At 37.3% G+C, this 19,418-nt stretch overlaps 2 protein-coding genes and 1 long non-coding RNA gene across 8 annotated transcripts; 1 reads left to right on the top strand and 2 right to left on the bottom strand.

The window, feature by feature from the left end:
- The first annotated feature begins 8,412 nt into the window (after positions 1-8,412).
- On the top strand, positions 8,413-9,803 carry LOC106430596. The gene is made up of 4 exons (XR_001286033.3): positions 8,413-8,896; positions 8,992-9,058; positions 9,145-9,237; positions 9,577-9,803. It is a non-coding gene; the product is annotated as an uncharacterized LOC106430596 (long non-coding RNA).
- A 360-nt stretch (positions 9,804-10,163) lies between these two features.
- On the bottom strand, positions 10,164-11,850 carry LOC106408531 (mitogen-activated protein kinase kinase kinase 17). Its single transcript, XM_013849287.3, has one exon. The coding sequence runs from the start codon at positions 11,763-11,765 to the stop codon at positions 10,401-10,403; it is 1,365 nt and encodes a 454-aa protein (XP_013704741.2). The 5' UTR covers positions 11,766-11,850; the 3' UTR covers positions 10,164-10,400.
- A 2,970-nt stretch (positions 11,851-14,820) lies between these two features.
- Positions 14,821-19,009, bottom strand: LOC125581532 (splicing factor, suppressor of white-apricot homolog). 6 transcript variants are annotated; one of them, XM_048747156.1, is made up of 6 exons: positions 18,648-18,728; positions 18,005-18,162; positions 17,669-17,872; positions 16,773-17,549; positions 15,293-16,659; positions 14,821-15,184 (listed from the first exon to the last, which is right to left on the bottom strand). In XM_048747156.1, exons 4-6 carry the CDS (start codon positions 17,520-17,522, stop codon positions 15,181-15,183), a joined length of 2,121 nt encoding a protein of 706 aa, XP_048603113.1. In that variant the 5' UTR covers positions 17,523-17,549; positions 17,669-17,872; positions 18,005-18,162; positions 18,648-18,728; the 3' UTR covers positions 14,821-15,180. The 6 variants fall into 6 exon arrangements, with proteins under 6 accessions (XP_048603113.1, XP_048603112.1, XP_048603110.1 ...); XM_048747155.1 differs by having other exon boundaries at positions 17,787-17,872; XM_048747153.1 differs by lacking the exon at positions 17,669-17,872 and having other exon boundaries at positions 18,648-19,009.
- Between the last annotated feature and the right edge of the window lie 409 nt (positions 19,010-19,418).

Genomic DNA, 19,418 nt, shown 5'->3' with positions numbered 1-19,418 from the left:
GAATGGATTGGATCTTTGTGAGAACAATACTCACGTGTACACATGAGCACAATATCCACGTATATACCTAAATACAATATCCACATGTATATGATATCTATATGTACATGATATCCATATGTACACATAATTAACTTAAACAAACATGGTATCCCTATGTACTAGTTCAGTTCATGTAATGTTGTCTTGACTCAGTTCATGTAATGTTCTCTTGATTCAATTTGAAATGATGGTAGAAGTACAAGACAGATCCATCGTGGATAAGCATGACCGGTTGTGTGGAGATTCCAGTTACAAGTTCTTTTGACATTTTCCTTAACTTTTTCTTTTCATTTCTAACCAAAACATAACTAAAATATACCAGTAGGACCCACTCATTTACTTCATTTTCTTCACCATTTTTTTTTCTAACTGAACCAACGATTGCTCAGCTTTTTAAAATTGGTGGATGAGTTTCGGAATGTGGCGGAAGCAGTGGCGTCGAGAAAGAAGGAAGGAAGAAATAGGCATATGAAATAAATAAAAATTGCATTTTAGTACATAGAAAAAATGAAGAATTCTTTGAGAGAGAGGTTTGAATATTATGTGGTGGCCAGTGGGAGAAAGGAAAGAAATACTAAAGGTATAGACGATGGAGAAAAATTAAGAAAGAGAAAGAGAGATAGAGTTTGTTCAAAGATCTGATAAAGAAAGAAGAGAGAAAGGTTGTGTTAGATCTGATAAAAGAAGAAAAAGAAAGAGAAAAGGGATCCACCAATTAGAATAAATGGTTGTGTTCTAGTCAGTAAACCTAACGATAAAAGAGAAAAAAGTTAAGAGAAAGTGTGTTGGTAGTAGAAAGTGACCTAGATTGTAATAAATAAGTAGAAATGTGATTTTCTTATTATAAAACAGAAATGAATTGAAAATACTCTTAGACTTATCATGAAAAATGATGTTGAGTTGGTTCATAAACTACGTAAACTATGAGTTATTCACTTCAAAAGATTTATAATTTATGCGATCTTCTTTCATTGAATTCCGGTATATTGATGTTTGACTCGTTTTTAACATGTTTTCTTTTGAATTTTATTTTTCTCTTCATTAAATTTTTCCTTTTTTTTCTTTTATATTTGCTTAATATTATTTACTTAGCACAATGTAGTTGCATATTAGTTGTGAAGTGATTGTCATCACCACTATCTATCTCAACAATAAAAAATGACATCGTTTCGGAAAAATATTACGTGACAGTAAAGGTAATTATGACATGTGCAATTTTCTTTATATGGACATATATTTTTTGGTAAGTGTTTTTTTAAATAATGACTATTATTCATTTATCATCATGACTAATGTAAACTTTATATATATATGTGAGAGAGAGAGAGATCGAAGAAGTTTAAACGATCGAATAGCTAGAGAGTGTGAAGGTATTTATACACGCAAACTTCTTAAACAAATACTACGTACAAAAAAAAAATCAAAAAGTATTATGGTTACTGTGGTGTAAAGACCTTCACCAACATTTTCTTAATTGTTAAACCATTTTATTGCATCCTCTAGGGCGAGTCTAAACCATTTTAAATTAACTTTTTTTCTAGGAGAGTACTTCCTTTCCAACCAAAATTGAATCTATGACCTATTAGATGCTTACTAGATAATCTAAAAGGTATCACTAGGCCAACTCTTTCGTTTGTAGTAATGTGAATATTGTAGTGAAAAGAAAATTGATGCATAGAGATATAACAAATACGTTAACAAAAATCCATTAAATTCTAGCTAGCTCAACAAATCAAAACTAGCAGTTGCCATATAAGTTGATCAGTTGGTGGAATATATTATAGCAATATATGCACGTGTTGTTAATTAATAGTTCTCACAAAACCCTTTTATCACTAAAAAAGTTTGATATATTTTGACTTCTTCTCCCATATATATATAAAAGATGTATTTGACTTTGATCATGCATGAGGTCATTTTGACAACGACGCAGAGTCATCCTTGATTCCTTTCATAACCGATTCACCATCAACTTTTCCGACAATAAGTGGAACACTTAGACCGACTTTCTTTGTGACACAAAGAGAATAAAGAGCGAGAGTAAAGACATCAAAAAGCTGATTAATCATAGACAGGAGATCATGAACAGGAAATTATGGACAGGAATTAGAAAATCATGAATATGAAATCATGGACAGGAAATCATGGACATGAAATCATGGACATGAAATCATGGACAAAAAAACTGAAGCAAGGAAAGATGTGAGACTGATTTAAATATCTTGTCTGAAGTCTTGGACGAATTTAAACAAGTGGAGGCAACTGGATAGAGCTGTTGGAGTGTGGAAACAAGCCAAAGTCACATGATATGCTAAGGAAGGAAGAGAGAAGAGAGTTGTCACTATCCGAAAGTGACTTTCTCAGATCTGGTCTTCATTAGTTTATTCATCTCCATTTGTTTATTCATTCTCATTGTCTTATTCTCCTTGCTAGATCTATTTATGTAACTATTGTATACACTAAATCAATCTAAGGGAAAATGTTCCTCAAGTATTCTTATCTCTCTCTCTTAGATTCCCTCACATATCTCTCTTAGTCTTCACCAAAACCTCTCAAATAATTCTCATAAACTCTCATTAATTCTCATAAATTTACATGGTATCAGAGCTACATGATCAAGATGAGATGCCATCAGAATCAGATGCTGAGACTCAAGTAGAGGCGCCAAGCGAAGGAAATGAAGCAGAACCTGAGCAGATACAACCTTTGAGAAGGAGTACAAGGATCAGGAAACCTTCACACTGGATCAACACAAGAGTTTACTTCAATGTTGAAGCTGTAGCTCACCCAATAAGTGCAGTATGCTCCCTTGCTCAATATCCAGAAGAGCATCAAGTCTTCATCAGTGAATTGGATCAGGAATACATTCCAAGAACATATGAAGAAGCTATGCAACACAAGGAGTGGAGAGAATCTGTTGGAGATGAGATGGGAGCCATGATCAAGAATGATACATGGTTTGAGACTGAACTTCCAAAAGGAAAGAAGACAGTGACAAGCCGGCTTCTCTACACTATCAAGTATGGAGCCATTGGAAAACCAGAAAGAAAGAAGACAAGACTAGTTGCAGGGAGATATACTCAAGTATATGGTGAAGATTATCTAGACACTTTTGCACCAGTGGCCAAGCTTCACACTATAAGGATTCTCTTGTCTCTTGCTGTCAACCTTGAGTGAGATTTATGGCAGATGGATGTGGAGAATGCCTTTCTTCAAGGAGAATTGGAAGATTAAATCTACATGAGACCACCTCCTGGTCTTGAGAACATGGTGAAGCCAGAAAATGTTTTCAGATTAAAGAAGGCAATTTATGGCTTGAAGCAATCTCCAAGGGCTTGGTACCATAAGTTGAGCACCACCCTCAATGGAAGAGGCTTTGTAAAGTCAGAAGCTGATCACACCCTCTTCACATTAACTAGTAGGCAAGGTATTGTGGTCATCTTAGTCTATGTGGATGACATTATCATCACTGGTAGCAACAAGGAAGGTATTCTCTCGACTAAAACATTTCTTAAAAATGCCTTTGATATCAAAGATTTGGGAGAGTTGAAGTACTTCCTTGGGATTGAGATATGTCGCTCTAAAGAGGGGTTATTCTTATCTCAGAGGAAGTACACACTTGATATTTTAAATGAGGCAGGAAACCTTGGGAGTAAAAAGGCCAAGACTCCATTAGAAGAAGGATACAAGGTGCTGAGAGAGGGGGAGTATGAGTCTACACCATTTGGAGATATCAAGAAGTATAGAAGTATGGTGGGCAAGCTCATCTATCTAACCATCACCAGACCAGATGTGTGCTTTGCTGTGAATCAAGTGAGTCAACACATGGGAGCTCCTAAGGTGCATCATTGGAATATGGTGGAGAGGATCTTAAGGTACCTAAGAGAGGCGTCTGGCCAAGGAGTATGGATGGCATGTAACAAGAGTACTGAAGTTGTTGGATATTATGATGATGATTGGGCTGGAGACAGAGTTGATAGGAGATCAACTACAGGCTATTGAACCTTTATTAGAGGAAAACTGGTCACATGGAAGAGCAAGAAGCAGAAGGTGGTGTCTTGCTCAAGTGATGAGACAGAGTACAAATCAATGAGGAAGCTCACAAGTGAGCTTATATGGATCAAGGGACTGCTAAGGGACTTGGGTATTGAGATCAACACACCAATGACTATGCATTGTGACAACCAGACAGCAATACACGTTGCATCCAACTCAGTCTTTCATGAGAGGACAAAACACATAGAAGTGGACTGCCAGAAAGTGAGACAGGCAGTGGAACATCAAGTGATTCTTCCATGCTACACAAGAAATGAAGATTAACTAGCTGACATATTCACCAAGGCAGCTAGCAGCAAGGTTTGTGAGTTCATTCATCCTAAGCTTGGACTCATAGACTTCTATTGTCACTGATCCTCTTGCCACGAAGTGTTCTACTCTTTTTCCTTTGCTTGGTTTTTATCCCAAGTGATTTTTCCAAGTAAATGTTTTAATGAGGGAATGCTTCATGGTTTCCAAGCTTGACCAAGTCCATATGGTCAAGCTTGAGGGGGAGTGTTGACATGAAGAGAATAAAGAGCAAGAGTAAAAACATGAAGAACCTGATTGATCATGGACAGGAGATCATGGACAGGAAATCATGGACAGGAAAACTGAAGCAAGGAAAGGTGTGAGACTGATTTAAATATCTTGCCTGAAGTCTTGGACGAATTTAAACAAGTGGAGGCAACTGGATAGAGCTGTTGGAGTGTGGAAACAAGCCAAAGTCACATGATATGCTAAGGAAGGAATAGAGAAGAGAGTTGTCCATATCCGAAAGTGACTTTCTCAGATCTGGTCTTCATTAGTTTATTCATCTCCATTTGTTTATTCATTCTCATTGTCTTATTCTCCTTGCTAGATCTATTTATGTAACTATTGTATACACTAAATCAATCTAAGGGAAAATGTTCCTCAAATATTCTTATCTCTCTCTCTTAGATTCCCTCACATATCTCTCTTAGTCTTCACCAAAACCTCTCAAATAATTCTCATAAACTCTCATTAATTCTCATAAATTTACATGGTATCAGAGCTACATGATCAAGATGAGATGCCATCAGCATCAGATGCTGAGACTCAAGTAGAGGCGCCAAGCGAAGGAAATGAAGCAGAACCTGAGCAGATACAACCTTTGAGAAGGAGTACAGGGATCAGGAAACCTTCACACTGGATCAACACAAGAGTTTACTTCAATGCTGAAGCTGTAGCTCACCCAATAAGTGCAGTATGCTCCCTTGCTCAATATCCAGAAGAGCATCAAGTCTTCATCAGTGAATTGGATCAGGAATACATTCCAAGAACATATGAAGAAGCTATGCAACACAAGGAGTGGAGAGAATCTGTTGGAGATGAGATGAGAGCCATGATCAAGAATGATACATGGTTTGAGACTGAACTTCCAAAAGGAAAGAAGACAGTGACAAGCCGGCTTCTCTACACTATCAAGTATGGAGCCAATGGAAAACCAGAAAGAAAGAAGACAAGACTAGTTGCAGGGGGATATACTCAAGTATATGGTGAAGATTATCTAGACACTTTTGCACCAGTGGCCAAGCTTCACACTATAAGGATTCTCTTGTCTCTTGCTGTCAACCTTGAGTGGGATTTATGGCAGATGGATGTGGAGAATGCCTTTCTTCAAGGAGAATTGGAAGATTAAGTCTACATGAGACCACCTCCTGGTCTTGAGAACATGGTGAAGCCAGAAAATGTTTTCAGATTAAAGAAGGCAATTTATGGCTTGAAGCAATCTCCAAGGGCTTGGTACCATAAGTTGAGCACCACCCTCAATGGAAGAGGCTTTGTAAAGTCAGAAGCTGATCACACCCTCTTCACATTAACTAGTAGGCAAGGTATTGTGGTCATCTTAGTCTATGTGGATGACATTATCATCACTGGTAGCAACAAGGAAGGTATTCTCTCGACTAAAACATTTCTTAAAAATGCCTTTGATATCAAAGATTTGGGAGAGTTGAAGTACTTCCTTGGGATTGAGATATGTCGCTCTAAAGAGGGGTTATTCTTATCTCAAAGGAAGTACACACTTGATATTTTAAATGAGGCAGGAAACCTTGGGAGTAAAAGGCCAAGACTCCATTAGAAGAAGGATACAAGGTGCTGAGAGAGGGGGAGTATGAGTCTACACCATTTGGAGATATCAAGAAGTATAGAAGAATGGTGGGCAAGCTCATCTATCTAACCATCACCAGACCAGATGTGTGCTTTGCTGTGAATCAAGTGAGTCAACACATGGGAGCTCCTAAGGTGCATCATTGGAATATGGTGGAGAGGATCTTAAGGTACCTAAGAGAGGCGTCTGGCCAAGGAGTATGGATGGCATGTAACAAGAGTACTGAAGTTGTTGGATATTGTGATGTTGATTGGGCTGGAGACAGAGTTGATAGGAGATCAACTACAGGCTATTGAACCTTTATTGGAGGAAAACTGGTTACATGGAAGAGCAAGAAGCAGAAGGTGGTGTCTTGCTCAAGTGATGAGACAGAGTACAAATCAATGAGGAAGCTCACAAGTGAGCTTATATGGATCAAGGGACTGCTAAGGGACTTGGGTATTGAGATCAACACACCAATGACTATGCATTGTGACAACCAGACAGCAATACACATTGCATCCAACTCAGTCTTTCATGAGAGGACAAAACACATAGAAGTGGACTGCCACAAAGTGAGACAGGCAGTGGAACAGCAAGTGATTCTTCCATGCTACACAAGAAATGAAGATTAACTAGCTGACATATTCACCAAGGCAGCTAGCAGCAAGGTTTGTGAGTTCATTCATCCTAAGCTTGGACTCATAGACCTCTATTGTCACTGATCCTCTTGCCACGAAGTGTTCTACTCTTTTTCCTTTGCTTGGTTTTTATCCCAAGTGGTTTTTCCAAGTAAAGGTTTTAATGAGGGAATGCTTCATGGTTTCCAAGCTTGACCAAGTCCCTATGGTCAAGCTTGAGGGGGAGTGTTGACATGGAGAGAATAAAGAGCAAGAGTAAAAACATGAAGAACCTGATTGATCATGGACAGGAGATCATGGACAGAAAATCATGGACAGGAAAACTGAAGCAAGGAAAGGTGTGAGACTGATTTAAATATCTTGCATGAAGTCTTGGACGAATTTAAACAAGTGGAGGCAACTGGATAGAGCTGTTGGAGTGTGGAAAAAAAACCAAAGTCACATGATATGCTAAGGAAGGAATAGAGAAGAGAGTTGTCACTATCCGAAAGTGACTTCCTCAGATCTGGTTTTCATTAGTTTATTCATCTCAATTTGTTTATTCATTCTCATTGTCTTATTCTCTTTGCTAGATCTATTTATGTAACTATTGTATACACTAAATCAATTTAAGGAAAAATGTTCTTCAAATATTCTTATCTCTTTCTTTTTGATTCCCTCATATATCTCTCAAATAATTCTCGTAAACTCTCATTAATTCTCATAAATTTACACTTTAGATAGTTTATTTTCTTGTACGGTATTTGATTAAGATAGTTAAGCATCAAATGCGTGATTACTTTCCCATTATATTCAAGATAGCAAAATGTTTTACGCCCAATATATCTTGAATTTTCAAAATAGACTTACATCTAGGTATTGGTCTTTTTTATAACATGAGTGATCTGAGCTTTTACCAATCGATTAATGTTTTTAGGGTTAGTGTAGCTATGGAGTAGTCCATTTACCAGATTCTCTAATTTATCGAAAATGTGATATCATTTCAAATAGTCAAAAAGAAATAACTAAATAATTATACATTTAAGAGGAATCGATTCATAGCCTATATCTAATAGGGTTACTCCTTTTCAAATGGGAACCATTAGACCATTCCCACTTTGGTATAAATATTAATATTTAAAGAATACATGATTTTAAATAAGATTAATAAGTTTGAGTTGGAAGTTTTATAATTTAAAAGATTGGTTTAAGAATTATATATGCTTGTTTAACTAAAAGACAAGTTATAAAACAACAAACTACCTTTTTCTCGACTGCATAAATATAAAATAAGAAAAAGCTAACTTGGGACGACTTCGGTATTTGATGTATAAGTCAAACGTGAATGAACTTGGTCAAGTAATACCACCTTTTGCTTAGTGTGCAGAAAGTAAACGCCAACTTTGGTTATAGACCCCAAGAAAAGTCTCATGCTTTCACATATGAATGAAACTCCTTTGTGGTTTTGGTAAGCACAGAAGAGTATTAGACCATCATTATCGGGGCCTCTTATAGGGTCTCTTAGTTTAATTATGAATTAAAAAAAAAAAGAAATAGCAATAAACATAAGAGACGCCTCTTAATTAGGTTACACAAGAGACGCCTTTTGTAACCCACATGTCATCTCCTCCGATCCATCTTCCTCTCTTCTACGTTCTTCCATTTTCTACGAAATCAATCATCGATCAAAAGTGGTTCAATCGATGAACAAAACTATGAAATTGGATGTGAATCGATGGATTAATAAAAGAGAAAGAAAAAAAGAGGGTCTTTTCTCTTTCTTCTGCGAGAGAGAGAGAGAGAGAGAGAGGAACAGAGCTCTGATAATGGCGAACTTGGGCTTAACAGAGCTCTAACAGTCGACTCCTCTCCTCCAATCGAGGAGGAAGAACCCAAAACGCAGAGATTCGACCCAGGCACCCTTCCTCCGTTACGTCGTGAGAGATGTGCGATCGTGTTTGCGTTGGCTGCTGGAGCTGCTTACCTCAACAATTGGCTTGTTTGGCCTCTCTATTGGTTTGCTCAAGGAACCATGTTCTGGGCTCTCTTCGTTCTTGGCCTCTATTCTTGTCCCTTACCATGGCTGGTTCATTTTGCTTTCAAACCTATCTCTGGGAAGCAACTTGCTGATTATTTTTGTCTTCTACATGTTTAACTATATGGCCTTTGATTGATCTGCAGGAGAATTAGCCACATAACTCACCACCAGAACCATGGACATGTTGAGAACGACTAATCTTGGCATCCTGTAAGTTGCTTTCTTGTTGTCTTGTTTCAGTGTTGTTGTGTTTCTTAGATGAAGTTTTTATTTATATAATGTTTCTGTAACTGCAGATGTCTGAGAAAATCTACAAGAGTTTAGACAAACCCACTCGGTTCTTTAGATTTACACTGCCTCTTGTGATGCTTGCTTATCCTTTCTACTTGGTAATTGAAGTGGGTTTCAATCAAAGTAGTTAGCTTTTCAGCAAAGTTCAAAACTTTTTAAGAATTTTGTCGGAAAGAGTTTCAAAAGACTACTTTTAGGGGCAATGGCTTTAGTACTAAACTTCAATGTTATAATGTTTCTTTTAAGGATCTTTCATTAGTAGTGAAATCACGGGTGTTTAAGTGTTTTTGTTTAAGGTTTGACGAGTTGTTTCTTGTCTGTTTCATGCTAGTTATGTTGATGTGTTTGTTGTTTGTTGTTCTGATCGTATGTTTCATGTTCTTGTTCTTATGTTTCATGTTATTGCATCTGGTTATTGATTCATCTTCGTCTTTCAGGTCAAGACATAGTCAAAGAATGGAGCATTGGGAGTTTTCTTGTGTCACGGAGCGGAGGAAGTCTTGTAGTTTTCAGTCACTTTTGATCACACATATACTCTTTCGTTCTCAACCAACCAAGATCATCTTGTGTAGACATGTTTTTCATAAAATGTTAAATTTTTTTTTAAGAACTCTTAATTAAGAGACTTGTATTGGAGATGGTAAATATTAAAATCTCTTAGCTATGTCTCTTAAGTCACTTTACTACTTAAAAACTATAAAAAAATAATTAAGACACCCTAATAAAAATTTTGGGATAATGATGCTCTAAGAATAATAGATGTCAGACCAAACTAAAAATAAGTGAAGATAAAATAATAAGTGGACTTTGTATAAAGTCAATCTCATTATGTAGAGTGGTTTCCTTCCTTCCCCGAAACGCATATCAACCGACCACGACTTTCTCCTATATATATATATATTTTATTTTTTTTGTAACTAGACTTTCTCCTATATTACCAGTTACCACCTTTCAAAAAGTTTATCTAAAGTTTACAAGTAAATGATCATATGATAATTTCTATAAACATTCAGTTCAAGTAGTGGGAGCTTACAAATTGTTAATTTCTAAATATAAATTGTTATTTTTGTAGAGTGAAATGATCATCTAGCTGACACTATTTAAATAGAATCTACTTGACCATGTAAGGAGAGCTCAATATGTGGGAACCAAATCATGCAACAAATAATCAATAAGCAAGGATGACAAGTCATAAGTGTGACATAATCACCGATTATTGTCAGCAATAATTATCGTCAAACCTTGGATAGTTGGATAATGTCTATATAGTTTTGGTGTAATTGTCAAAACGGTATCGACTGTGATATACATAAACTAGAACTTGTAGAATTGTAACGTGGCTAAAGAAATGATTCTTATTACTATTATCATCAAGAACATATACAAAACCATCTTCAAGATGATCATAATAATATATAATTATTTTATCCTCTTCAAAGAGGTTACAAAGGAAAAAATAAAAAATGTTGTTCTCGGTGGAAGAATATTCTAAGAACAAGCTGTCCTCTTGATCCAAGATCCAATTCTCATACCCTCCCACTTCGTCTTCCTCCAATGACGTTGCTTCAACGCAATCCACATCGTCTTCCTTACGTTTCTCCATCTCTCCGTTGCCTCTAACTTCAGTCCAACCATCCTCCGCCATAATCCACTCCGGTTCGCCGGGAAATTCATCTCCGACGAGTTTCTTGATCCGATCAGCCGGTGAAGTATCCCTTGTAAATGTGTCTGCGTGTTCCTCTTGGACTAATCGACTTCTCGAGGTTTCGCATGAATCCCAGAAACCTTGATCCAACACAGTACTAGGAGAAGAAGTATTCAGACAAGACAGAGACTGAGTTTGAGTTTGGTCCTCTTCCTCTAGAAACGGGTGTTGAAGCAACTCTTCAACAACCCATCTCTCTTTCGGATCTCTCCTCAGACAATTCCTCAAAAAGTCTTTACCTTTCTCCGACAAACACTCCGGAATCTCCGGCGACTCACCGGTGAACCCAATCTTGTAAACCGCAGCGACGACGTCGTTTAACTCAGGCCAAGGACTTAACGCTGTAGCCATCTCTATCACCGTACACCCCAAAGCCCACACATCCGCCGCGAAACTCTGCTCTTCACCACGCGCCACCTCCGGCGACATAAACGCCGGTGTACCGGAAAACACCAAACTCCCGTTTCCCGCCATTTTAGCGCATCCCAAATCGGCGATCTTCGCAGTTTCTCCTCCGATCATAACATTCTGACTCTTCAGATCGCAATGAACAATCCCTAGACCGTGAAGATACATCAAACCTTTTAATATCTGACGCGTGTAGGTTCTAATCGCCGGCTCCGGCAACTTCCCGCCGGAAGTCTTGATCAAATCGTGAATACTCCCGCCGGGAACGTACTCCATCAGGAGATTATACGTCAGCGTGTCGTTCTCGGTCGTTGTGTTAGAGCCAATGTACTTGACTACGTAAGGAGAGCTCAAACTCGAGAGAATCGATTCTTCTCTCTGCAAAAACGCCGATGAAGAAAACTCAGCGGACTTGACGGCGTAGAACTCGCCGGAGTTTGTGATTGCTAGTGAGACGGTGGCGGTTGAGCCCCGGCCTATGGTTGGTCCTCTTATCCAGTTTTGTTCCTCCATTAGAGCAGAGCAAGAAAAAAAACAGAGAGATAGATAGAGAAAGTAAACTTGTAGAGAGAGAGAGAGAGAGAGGTTTTGAATTGTTTAAGCAAAGAGTTATGATGTGATTGTTTATATATATATACACACATGACACAACACAAGTCTTATATGTGTGATGTAAATGACTTTGGCATGAGGTTATGGTATGTCTTAATTCAAAATCTGAACAGAGATGACATGACAACTTTCTTTAAAACTTTTATTCTTCTCCTCCAATTATTAAGCACCAAAACTTTACCTTATCTTTCACTTTTAATTTTAGATTAATTATTGTTATCTTATAGATCTGATACAGCCGTTTAACTTCGAATTCAAAGATGCCAGTCGTTAAAAAGGGAATAAAATATGACTTGATCATTGGTTAAGTTATTCCATTAAGGAACCATCACGACTTAATCATGTTCTTGAATGTTATTAGCAGACGTTATATAACAAAGATCCAAATCGCATTACAATAACGTTGGTTAGAGTCTCATTAGTTGTTTATTTTCACGTCAAAGACAAGTTGTTAAGAAATGTTCAACTGTTTTCGGTTGGTAGAATTGCACATAAATCAACCACAAAGGTACAACAAATGAAATGGATAATTGCCCATCAATTTTGAATTTTCAGTCGGTTACCATCATGTATAGTTGTATACCGTTAAATACACATTTGATGTTGTAAAGTTGTGATAAGAAACTATGATTGGTAAGTTTGGTATATATATGGTATTGTGAAAAATAACAAAAGGATAACAGTAACCTTATTTTGGATATGGGCATTGTTGTATATACTCTAATGTCAAGTGATTTGCGACATTTATTTGCTTAATACACAATACTCTCTATTTCTAGGAACTAATCTTTTAGCAAATTTAAACAATATTCATTTCATTAGAATACTCTTTATGGCAGATTCATGATATATATTGATGATCTCTTTCATTAAAAACAATATTCATTTCATTAAAATACTATTCATGGCAGATTGATATTATTCAGATAACCTCTTTCCGTGATGCTGTATTTAATAACTAAGAAAAAATCATGCTCTGTCTGTTTGATATAACCATATCTGAATATGCCTGTCATTTTATACATGTTGATATCTCTTTATGCATAAAATCCTATATGTAAATCCCATTAATAATTATACTAAAGTTACTAGTCTTATTGTTTTTTTTTTTGAAAAAACTAGTCTTATTGTTCATCTGGTTATTTGATATGTTAAGAAAATACCCTGTTGATATAAATCATCTATTAACTTTTCTTATCACTAATGTACATTATAAAAAAAAATTGGTGGAGCTCTTACTTTTTGTGGCACTTTTATTGCTTCTCAAACATTTTGTGTGGCAGAGCCAATTGGGTGAAAGGGGATGCTTATTGTGTGAATTTTAAAACGTGGCTGGAAGAGATTGGATGATGACAGCTTTGACGGCATGACGCCAGAGTGGACGGCGCCGTAACTTTGATCCACCAAAGGTAATAAGACGGAAACAATTTATTTTTATTTTGATAAGAAAACAGGAAGTTAAAATTAGAGCATGCGTCACGTGGCGGGATCTCAAGCTAATTGCGGGATTAGCGTGAGAGTTTAGTCTAATGTTGTGTGGAACTAAAGCAATTCTTAGTTAATCCATGTCTCAATTTGTCTAGAAACTAATAACAAAAGTGAAAATGGAAAACAAAGTTCAAAAGTCTCATAGTGATTTTTTTATACTAGTGATTTCATTTTCAAATGTACATAAATACAACATTCTCACATATGAATGACATATCCACAAAAGTGGGTTATGTGCCGCTTCATTATGTGAAATTTCTTTAATTAGAATGCAAGCTGTGATTATGCTATGCAAGAAGATTATAATGAAAAAAAGAAAGAAAGAAGGTGTTGCGAAAATTGATTCGCATCTCTACTTTGCTTAAGGAATACAGTTGGATTCAGATCATTTTATTTTAATTTATATACAAGAAATTAAATATTTTCTAAGAGATCTTTATTAATCATTGCAACTTTTGTTTTTTGTTTTTGTGGGGAATGGACGGCTATAACAAAGCTACGCAGCTTCGTACATGTGACTGGGAGCGTGAAGAAAAATAAAAGGCTTTTTGAAAACGTGAAGGTGAAAAGTAAAATCACGCTATGTTTTTTTTTTTTTACTAAGAATGTAAATATCATTTCGAAAAATGAACAAAAGGTTTTACAGAGTGTTATTAGCAAAGGTTTCTTGTTCTTGAATACACATTTGTTTGTTTGTGTTCTCTTACTGTTTTGTTAATCTCAACTTCTATTGAGTAGTTTGGTGCATGCTTTTTCCGTTGCAATGTTTTTGGAAACGTGAAAAAAGGTCAAAGTATTACTAATTTCGTATATCTAACACTAACGTTAACTGAAACTTCACAATTTCACGCTATAAAGGCGCTGTAAGGCCCTGTAAGAGTTTGGTTATGTTCTAAACAAACGATTATTGCATTTCTATCAAAAACAAAACAAAATTAATTTACGTTAGCTATCAAACGAATGGGTATAGTTAGCGTCATGTACTTGAGAAAGCGACAAATTATATATAACAGTATATATGCACGATTATTTGTAACATTTTAGCAGAAGTGAACTATGTTGGGAGTGTCATCTGTTTGCAGCCCTATTATTTTATTTTGAAAAATGTTTACAGCCCTATACAAATTAATCATGGGAAAATATGAGAACAAACTTCTTTAATAATGGAAAATCTAGTATTATTTCCTACCAAATCTCAACTCTAATTAGCGCCACGAATTTGAACACTTTTTTTTGATGTATATTTTGACAGCTTTATAAACGATTTCTTTCTAAATTTACCTCGATACTCTGCTTCACCAAAGAAAAAAACACCGAAGATATTTGTAGACATCTTTTTTTCTTTTTAATCAACTTGAAGGTAAACCCTTAATTCAAAGATTCCTTAGCACTCATGAGTCATGAGAAGTTGAGAACTATGGAAAGAGTAGACATTGGTATTTTCGGCTGATAAATACACAAGGCAGAAAATATAAGCGTTTACAATTGAAAGGATACCATCAGCAAAGCACCAACCAATGAAATTTAAAAGAGAGATTCGAACCCAAAAAAAGAAGGCTTTTCCTAATATTTTGCCTTTTCAATAGAGAATAGGGGCCAAGTAAGGTTCATCGCATAAGGGTATGCTTCAAGTAACGAATGCTCACATTGACAACACTCATAAATTTTTTTAAAGACTTTCGTTGCAGAGTTTCTTTCTAACGTCAACAAAAGTGAGAAACTGACTCTTAACTTCATCCCTACGTCCAAGCATCTCAAGAGACTGGCCTTTACTCAAAGGTATTATCGCTTTTATGACCTTTATGCTTCTAGACGCTCATCGACCATTTCACCTGAGAACCAGTCCAAACCCCGATAACTGATCAGACCCTATCAACATTGTCATCCTGATACTAGTAGATACCAATAAAATGCCTTTATATGATGGTCAGCGAACTTACAAGGTATCAGCTAACATGGCACGTATTTTGGCTCTTAGCTCATCTGAAACCTGAGTTGTTTCGCTTTGTGGGTGCATGATGTTGTTATCTTCAGGAGAAGCTTTACCATCAGACTGGTCTGACTTTGAAACACTCTCCTCTTCCACTCTTTTCTCATCTTTCTTTATACGTTTGCTAGACTTCTGTCGATGACCATGCTCACTGTCTGAAGAGTCCTCGTGCTTGCGTCTACTGGATCTGTGTCGGTGGTGTCTGCGATGCTCATCATCAGATGAATCAAGATGCTTATCATGATGCTTCCTGGATTTGTGATGATGGCTACGCTTGTCCTTGGAATAATCAGCATCTTTGCTATGCTTACTAGATCTGTGTCGGTGCTCACGATCAGTGTCGGAAGAATCATATAGCTCATGCCTGTCTGAAGATTTGCGGTGTTTGTGCCTATAGCGGGAACGACTGTGATACTCATCATTCGATGAGCTCTCATGCTTGTCCTTGTCCCGTGAATGTCTGTCCTTGGAAGAGTGTCGTCTCTTGTGCTTATGCCTATCATGCCGTTTTCTACTTGAATGCTTCTTCTCAATCTTTGTATCTTCAGTGACTTCCTCCATGATGCTCTCTTCACTGTCTTCTTCTTCTCCCATTTCATCATCTTCATCTCTCTGTGATCTGGAGCGGTAATTTCTCCTTGATCGTCTTTCAGTGTTATCATCATCTGCTTGTTTCTTCTCAGAGACTTCAGATGGATGTGAGCTACCTTCTACTTCTTTGGCAGTATTAGAACCTGATCCAGAACCCAACGGTTCGACTGATGCACTTCGCGATGGTTCAGCCTGTTGCGCTGCCTGGGCACCGGGCTTTAACATGGCCACAAACATTTTTGCACGCTTCAACCTTTCTGCCTTCAACTTCTGCTCCTTCGACAAGCCTGCTTCAGAAGAATCAGCTTCTCTAGCAGCTGCCGAGCCAGAATTCAGTTGACCCATAGATTTGGACAAATGAGGGGGCTTAGAAGAAGTATTACTTCCATCATTTCCGAGGCTCTGAGAAGTTCCATCCAAGGGTTTGCCTGATAGGATCCCTAACTGGGGATTCCTTATGCCTCTTCTGGCAGCTTCAAGAATAGCAGCAGCAGTATTCACATCTACATTGACCCTCATCTGCGGTTCGACGGGCTTGAATGGTTCCTTTTTTAACTCAATCTTTGGTTTGTCACTAACCACTTTTTGTTTCTCCCTCTTTGCAGAATCATCCTGTAAGATACTCCCACTCCCTAAAGCAGGTTTGCCATCTTTTACAGTACTGTCCATTTTCTCTTGCTTCATGTTTTCCTTCTTGGTAAAATCGCCTCTGTTATATGATCTTAACTGCAAAAGAAATCAGCCATTGAGTATATTATTAGTGAAAGTTATAAGCAAAAGGTTTCCACGCACATGAAAACACACAAAATCAGCATTATGAGCATGAAATAGAAGTGTACCTCTTCAGCCTCTCGGAGAACCTTCCGATAATATCCATGGTATAAGCTAGCTGGACGTAAGAATGGAAACATCCCGTATTTAACATCCTGTGCAGCAAGAGTAGCCTCAAGTTCTTTCCCATTCTTTTGAATGAAGTCAACTATCTTATCAATCGCTCTTTTCATCTCAACTGGCGGCTCCACAATTTGCAGTTCAAGCTTGGGTTGTGCCAGCATTGTAGAAGATTGCAACTTTTCAGAAGCCAAAGGTTTTTCTGAAACTTTATCTTCTGTATTGATCTGCTTCCTCTCAACAACGTTAACTGCGCTGACAGAAGGGTTTCCTTTTATAAAAGGTGCTTGATCATTTGACAGAAGAGAATGCTTAAAGGCTACATCTCTCACTGTGGCAATCTTTGCAGCTTCTTTTGACACTTCAGGTCCACTGGAATCAGCTTCATCACCTTCCGTAGAACCCTTTGTTTTACAGTCCCTTGCTGACTCTTCATTAGTCTCTTCGTCTTCTACAGTCCCGTAAACCGAACCTAGCAAGGACAAAGCTCCACCATCCTTCCCACCTTCAATATTCTTATCTTCTACGGCAGATTTTCCTGTCAAAAGCTCTTGATGTTCAACAAGAAACCTAAAGTAAGGGTGAAGATGATGGTCTGGCATCAAGAACCCAAATGTTGGGTTGCCTCCTTGTTTGACTCTCAAGACAATTTCAGATTGCCCACCATGGTTGCTTACAAAACTAGAAGTTCTTGCCATGATCTGATGTAATTTCTCAGTTGGGGGCTGAAAGGAGAGAAAAATGTACAGGCAAAACAGTTAGTAATGTGAAATCTCATGATGCCTGGTTTTGAAGGAATGAACCTTTGACAACACGCATGTATATATACATATTGAAATCTCACTTAAGTATGGAGAAACCACAAATTGCAAATATCAGAACTGTATAGAGATGCATCATCTGATGTGCACTCATTTTTTAGGTTACTGGTAAGTCATGAATTTCTATCATCTTAATCCCACCTGCACTGCCCCTTGTCATGGCAGCGAAAGGAAAAAAGGTGACTGTGAATGACAACCTTAGACAACTCCATCTCTTCTCCGAGAATCTGAAACTTAGACATTTTAGAATAACATATGCACCTTTCAGATGTTTACATGGCCATATCAGTTTAGTACCAAACAAGTGACCAAAGCCCTCATATTTCTAAAGGGAACAATCTGTCAAAACAGTAACTTACCAGGTGTTGAAGTAAATAATCAGGCACGGGGAAAGGAGGGTTAAACCCAGATTCCGTATCAGCAATTTTCTGGTCACTGAAATCACTGGAGCTTCCGTATGAATAGGGGACAGCACGAAAACCAGCGGCATTTGTACTTGCTGAACCATCATTGATATCTGGGGAGCAAAAGTGAAAAAAACAATTATGATCAACTCTGCATACCAACTGCAGGACAGAGAAAGAAAAGGGAATACAAATATAACTAAAAGTACTACTATTAGAGAAAAATTACTCCCTAAAACAGAGTCCTTTAGTTTCATGTTATATTTTTGCAATAACTTAACTAAGTGCAGCAATTCGATTGTAATAATCAGACGAAAACCAGCAAACATCAAAGGACTTAGTTACACACTCATCGAACTAAGATGCCAACTTAATTAGGGAGAGACCAAGCCAGCACTGAAGTCTAAAAAATTAGTACACCAATCAGCGATAGAGTATAGGCAAATAAAACTCCGATCTTGAAAAGGCGAAACAAATCAAGTATCCATCTGATACTAATCGTTATCATCCTCTAGAACGTTTACCATCTCACCCAGAGTCTGAACTAAATCAACTGTAGATAAAACGGAGAGATTCCTACGAAGTTCGCAATCCTTACCGCTCTCGTCGTGCGACGGAGATGGAGAATCCGCCGGCAAATCAAGATAACGCTCGTGATCTAGATCAGCATCCAAGTTAGGATCGTCTGAAACCGGACGGCGGCGCTTGGGACGCGGAGGAGGGAGAGAAGAGAGGAGGTGGCGAACATCGTAGCGGTCAATGAAAAGGCTGTTCCAGTCAACGAGCGCCGTCGGGGAGTTGACAAAGGTTGCCATCGAATCATCGTCGAAGAAGAGAGCGTGACGGCCAACGATCTCCAGATCCATTGATGATTGATATGATTTTGAGAAGAGCTTCTTAGGGCAGACTATTATTGATTGATTGACCCCAAAGAGAGATTAGATTCGTGATGACTTCAATAGAGATGACGTCGTTTATCAACTTTTTGATGCCGTTTGACAAGAAGGAAAGCGTTTTGTTTCAAGAACGACGTACATTCTTATGAATAGAGAAAATCAAAACGGCGTGCATTCGTACAGAGAAACGAATTAGGATTTTTTTTTGTTTTCTTTGTATTTTCGACCCTGTAACTAACAGTAGAACATCTATAAATTAATCTTCAATAAATTAATAATCTTTATAAATTAATAAATTTTGTCGATCCCAACTTGGGCCCGTGTAAAATAAGACACAAATCTATCTCTGTATATATTTTATATAAGTACAAACTAAACATTGTATTATTGGTTTTTTATTCACAATGAAAATATTTCTATTTTTCTTAATATTTTAATATATTTGATTATTTTTAGTAAATTTATATTGAAAA

The sequence above is a fragment of the Brassica napus genome, chromosome C2 (assembly GCF_020379485.1).
Source record: "Brassica napus cultivar Da-Ae chromosome C2, Da-Ae, whole genome shotgun sequence".
Classification (NCBI taxonomy): domain Eukaryota; kingdom Viridiplantae; phylum Streptophyta; class Magnoliopsida; order Brassicales; family Brassicaceae; genus Brassica; species Brassica napus.
This window is presented reverse-complemented; position numbering and strand designations above follow the sequence as displayed.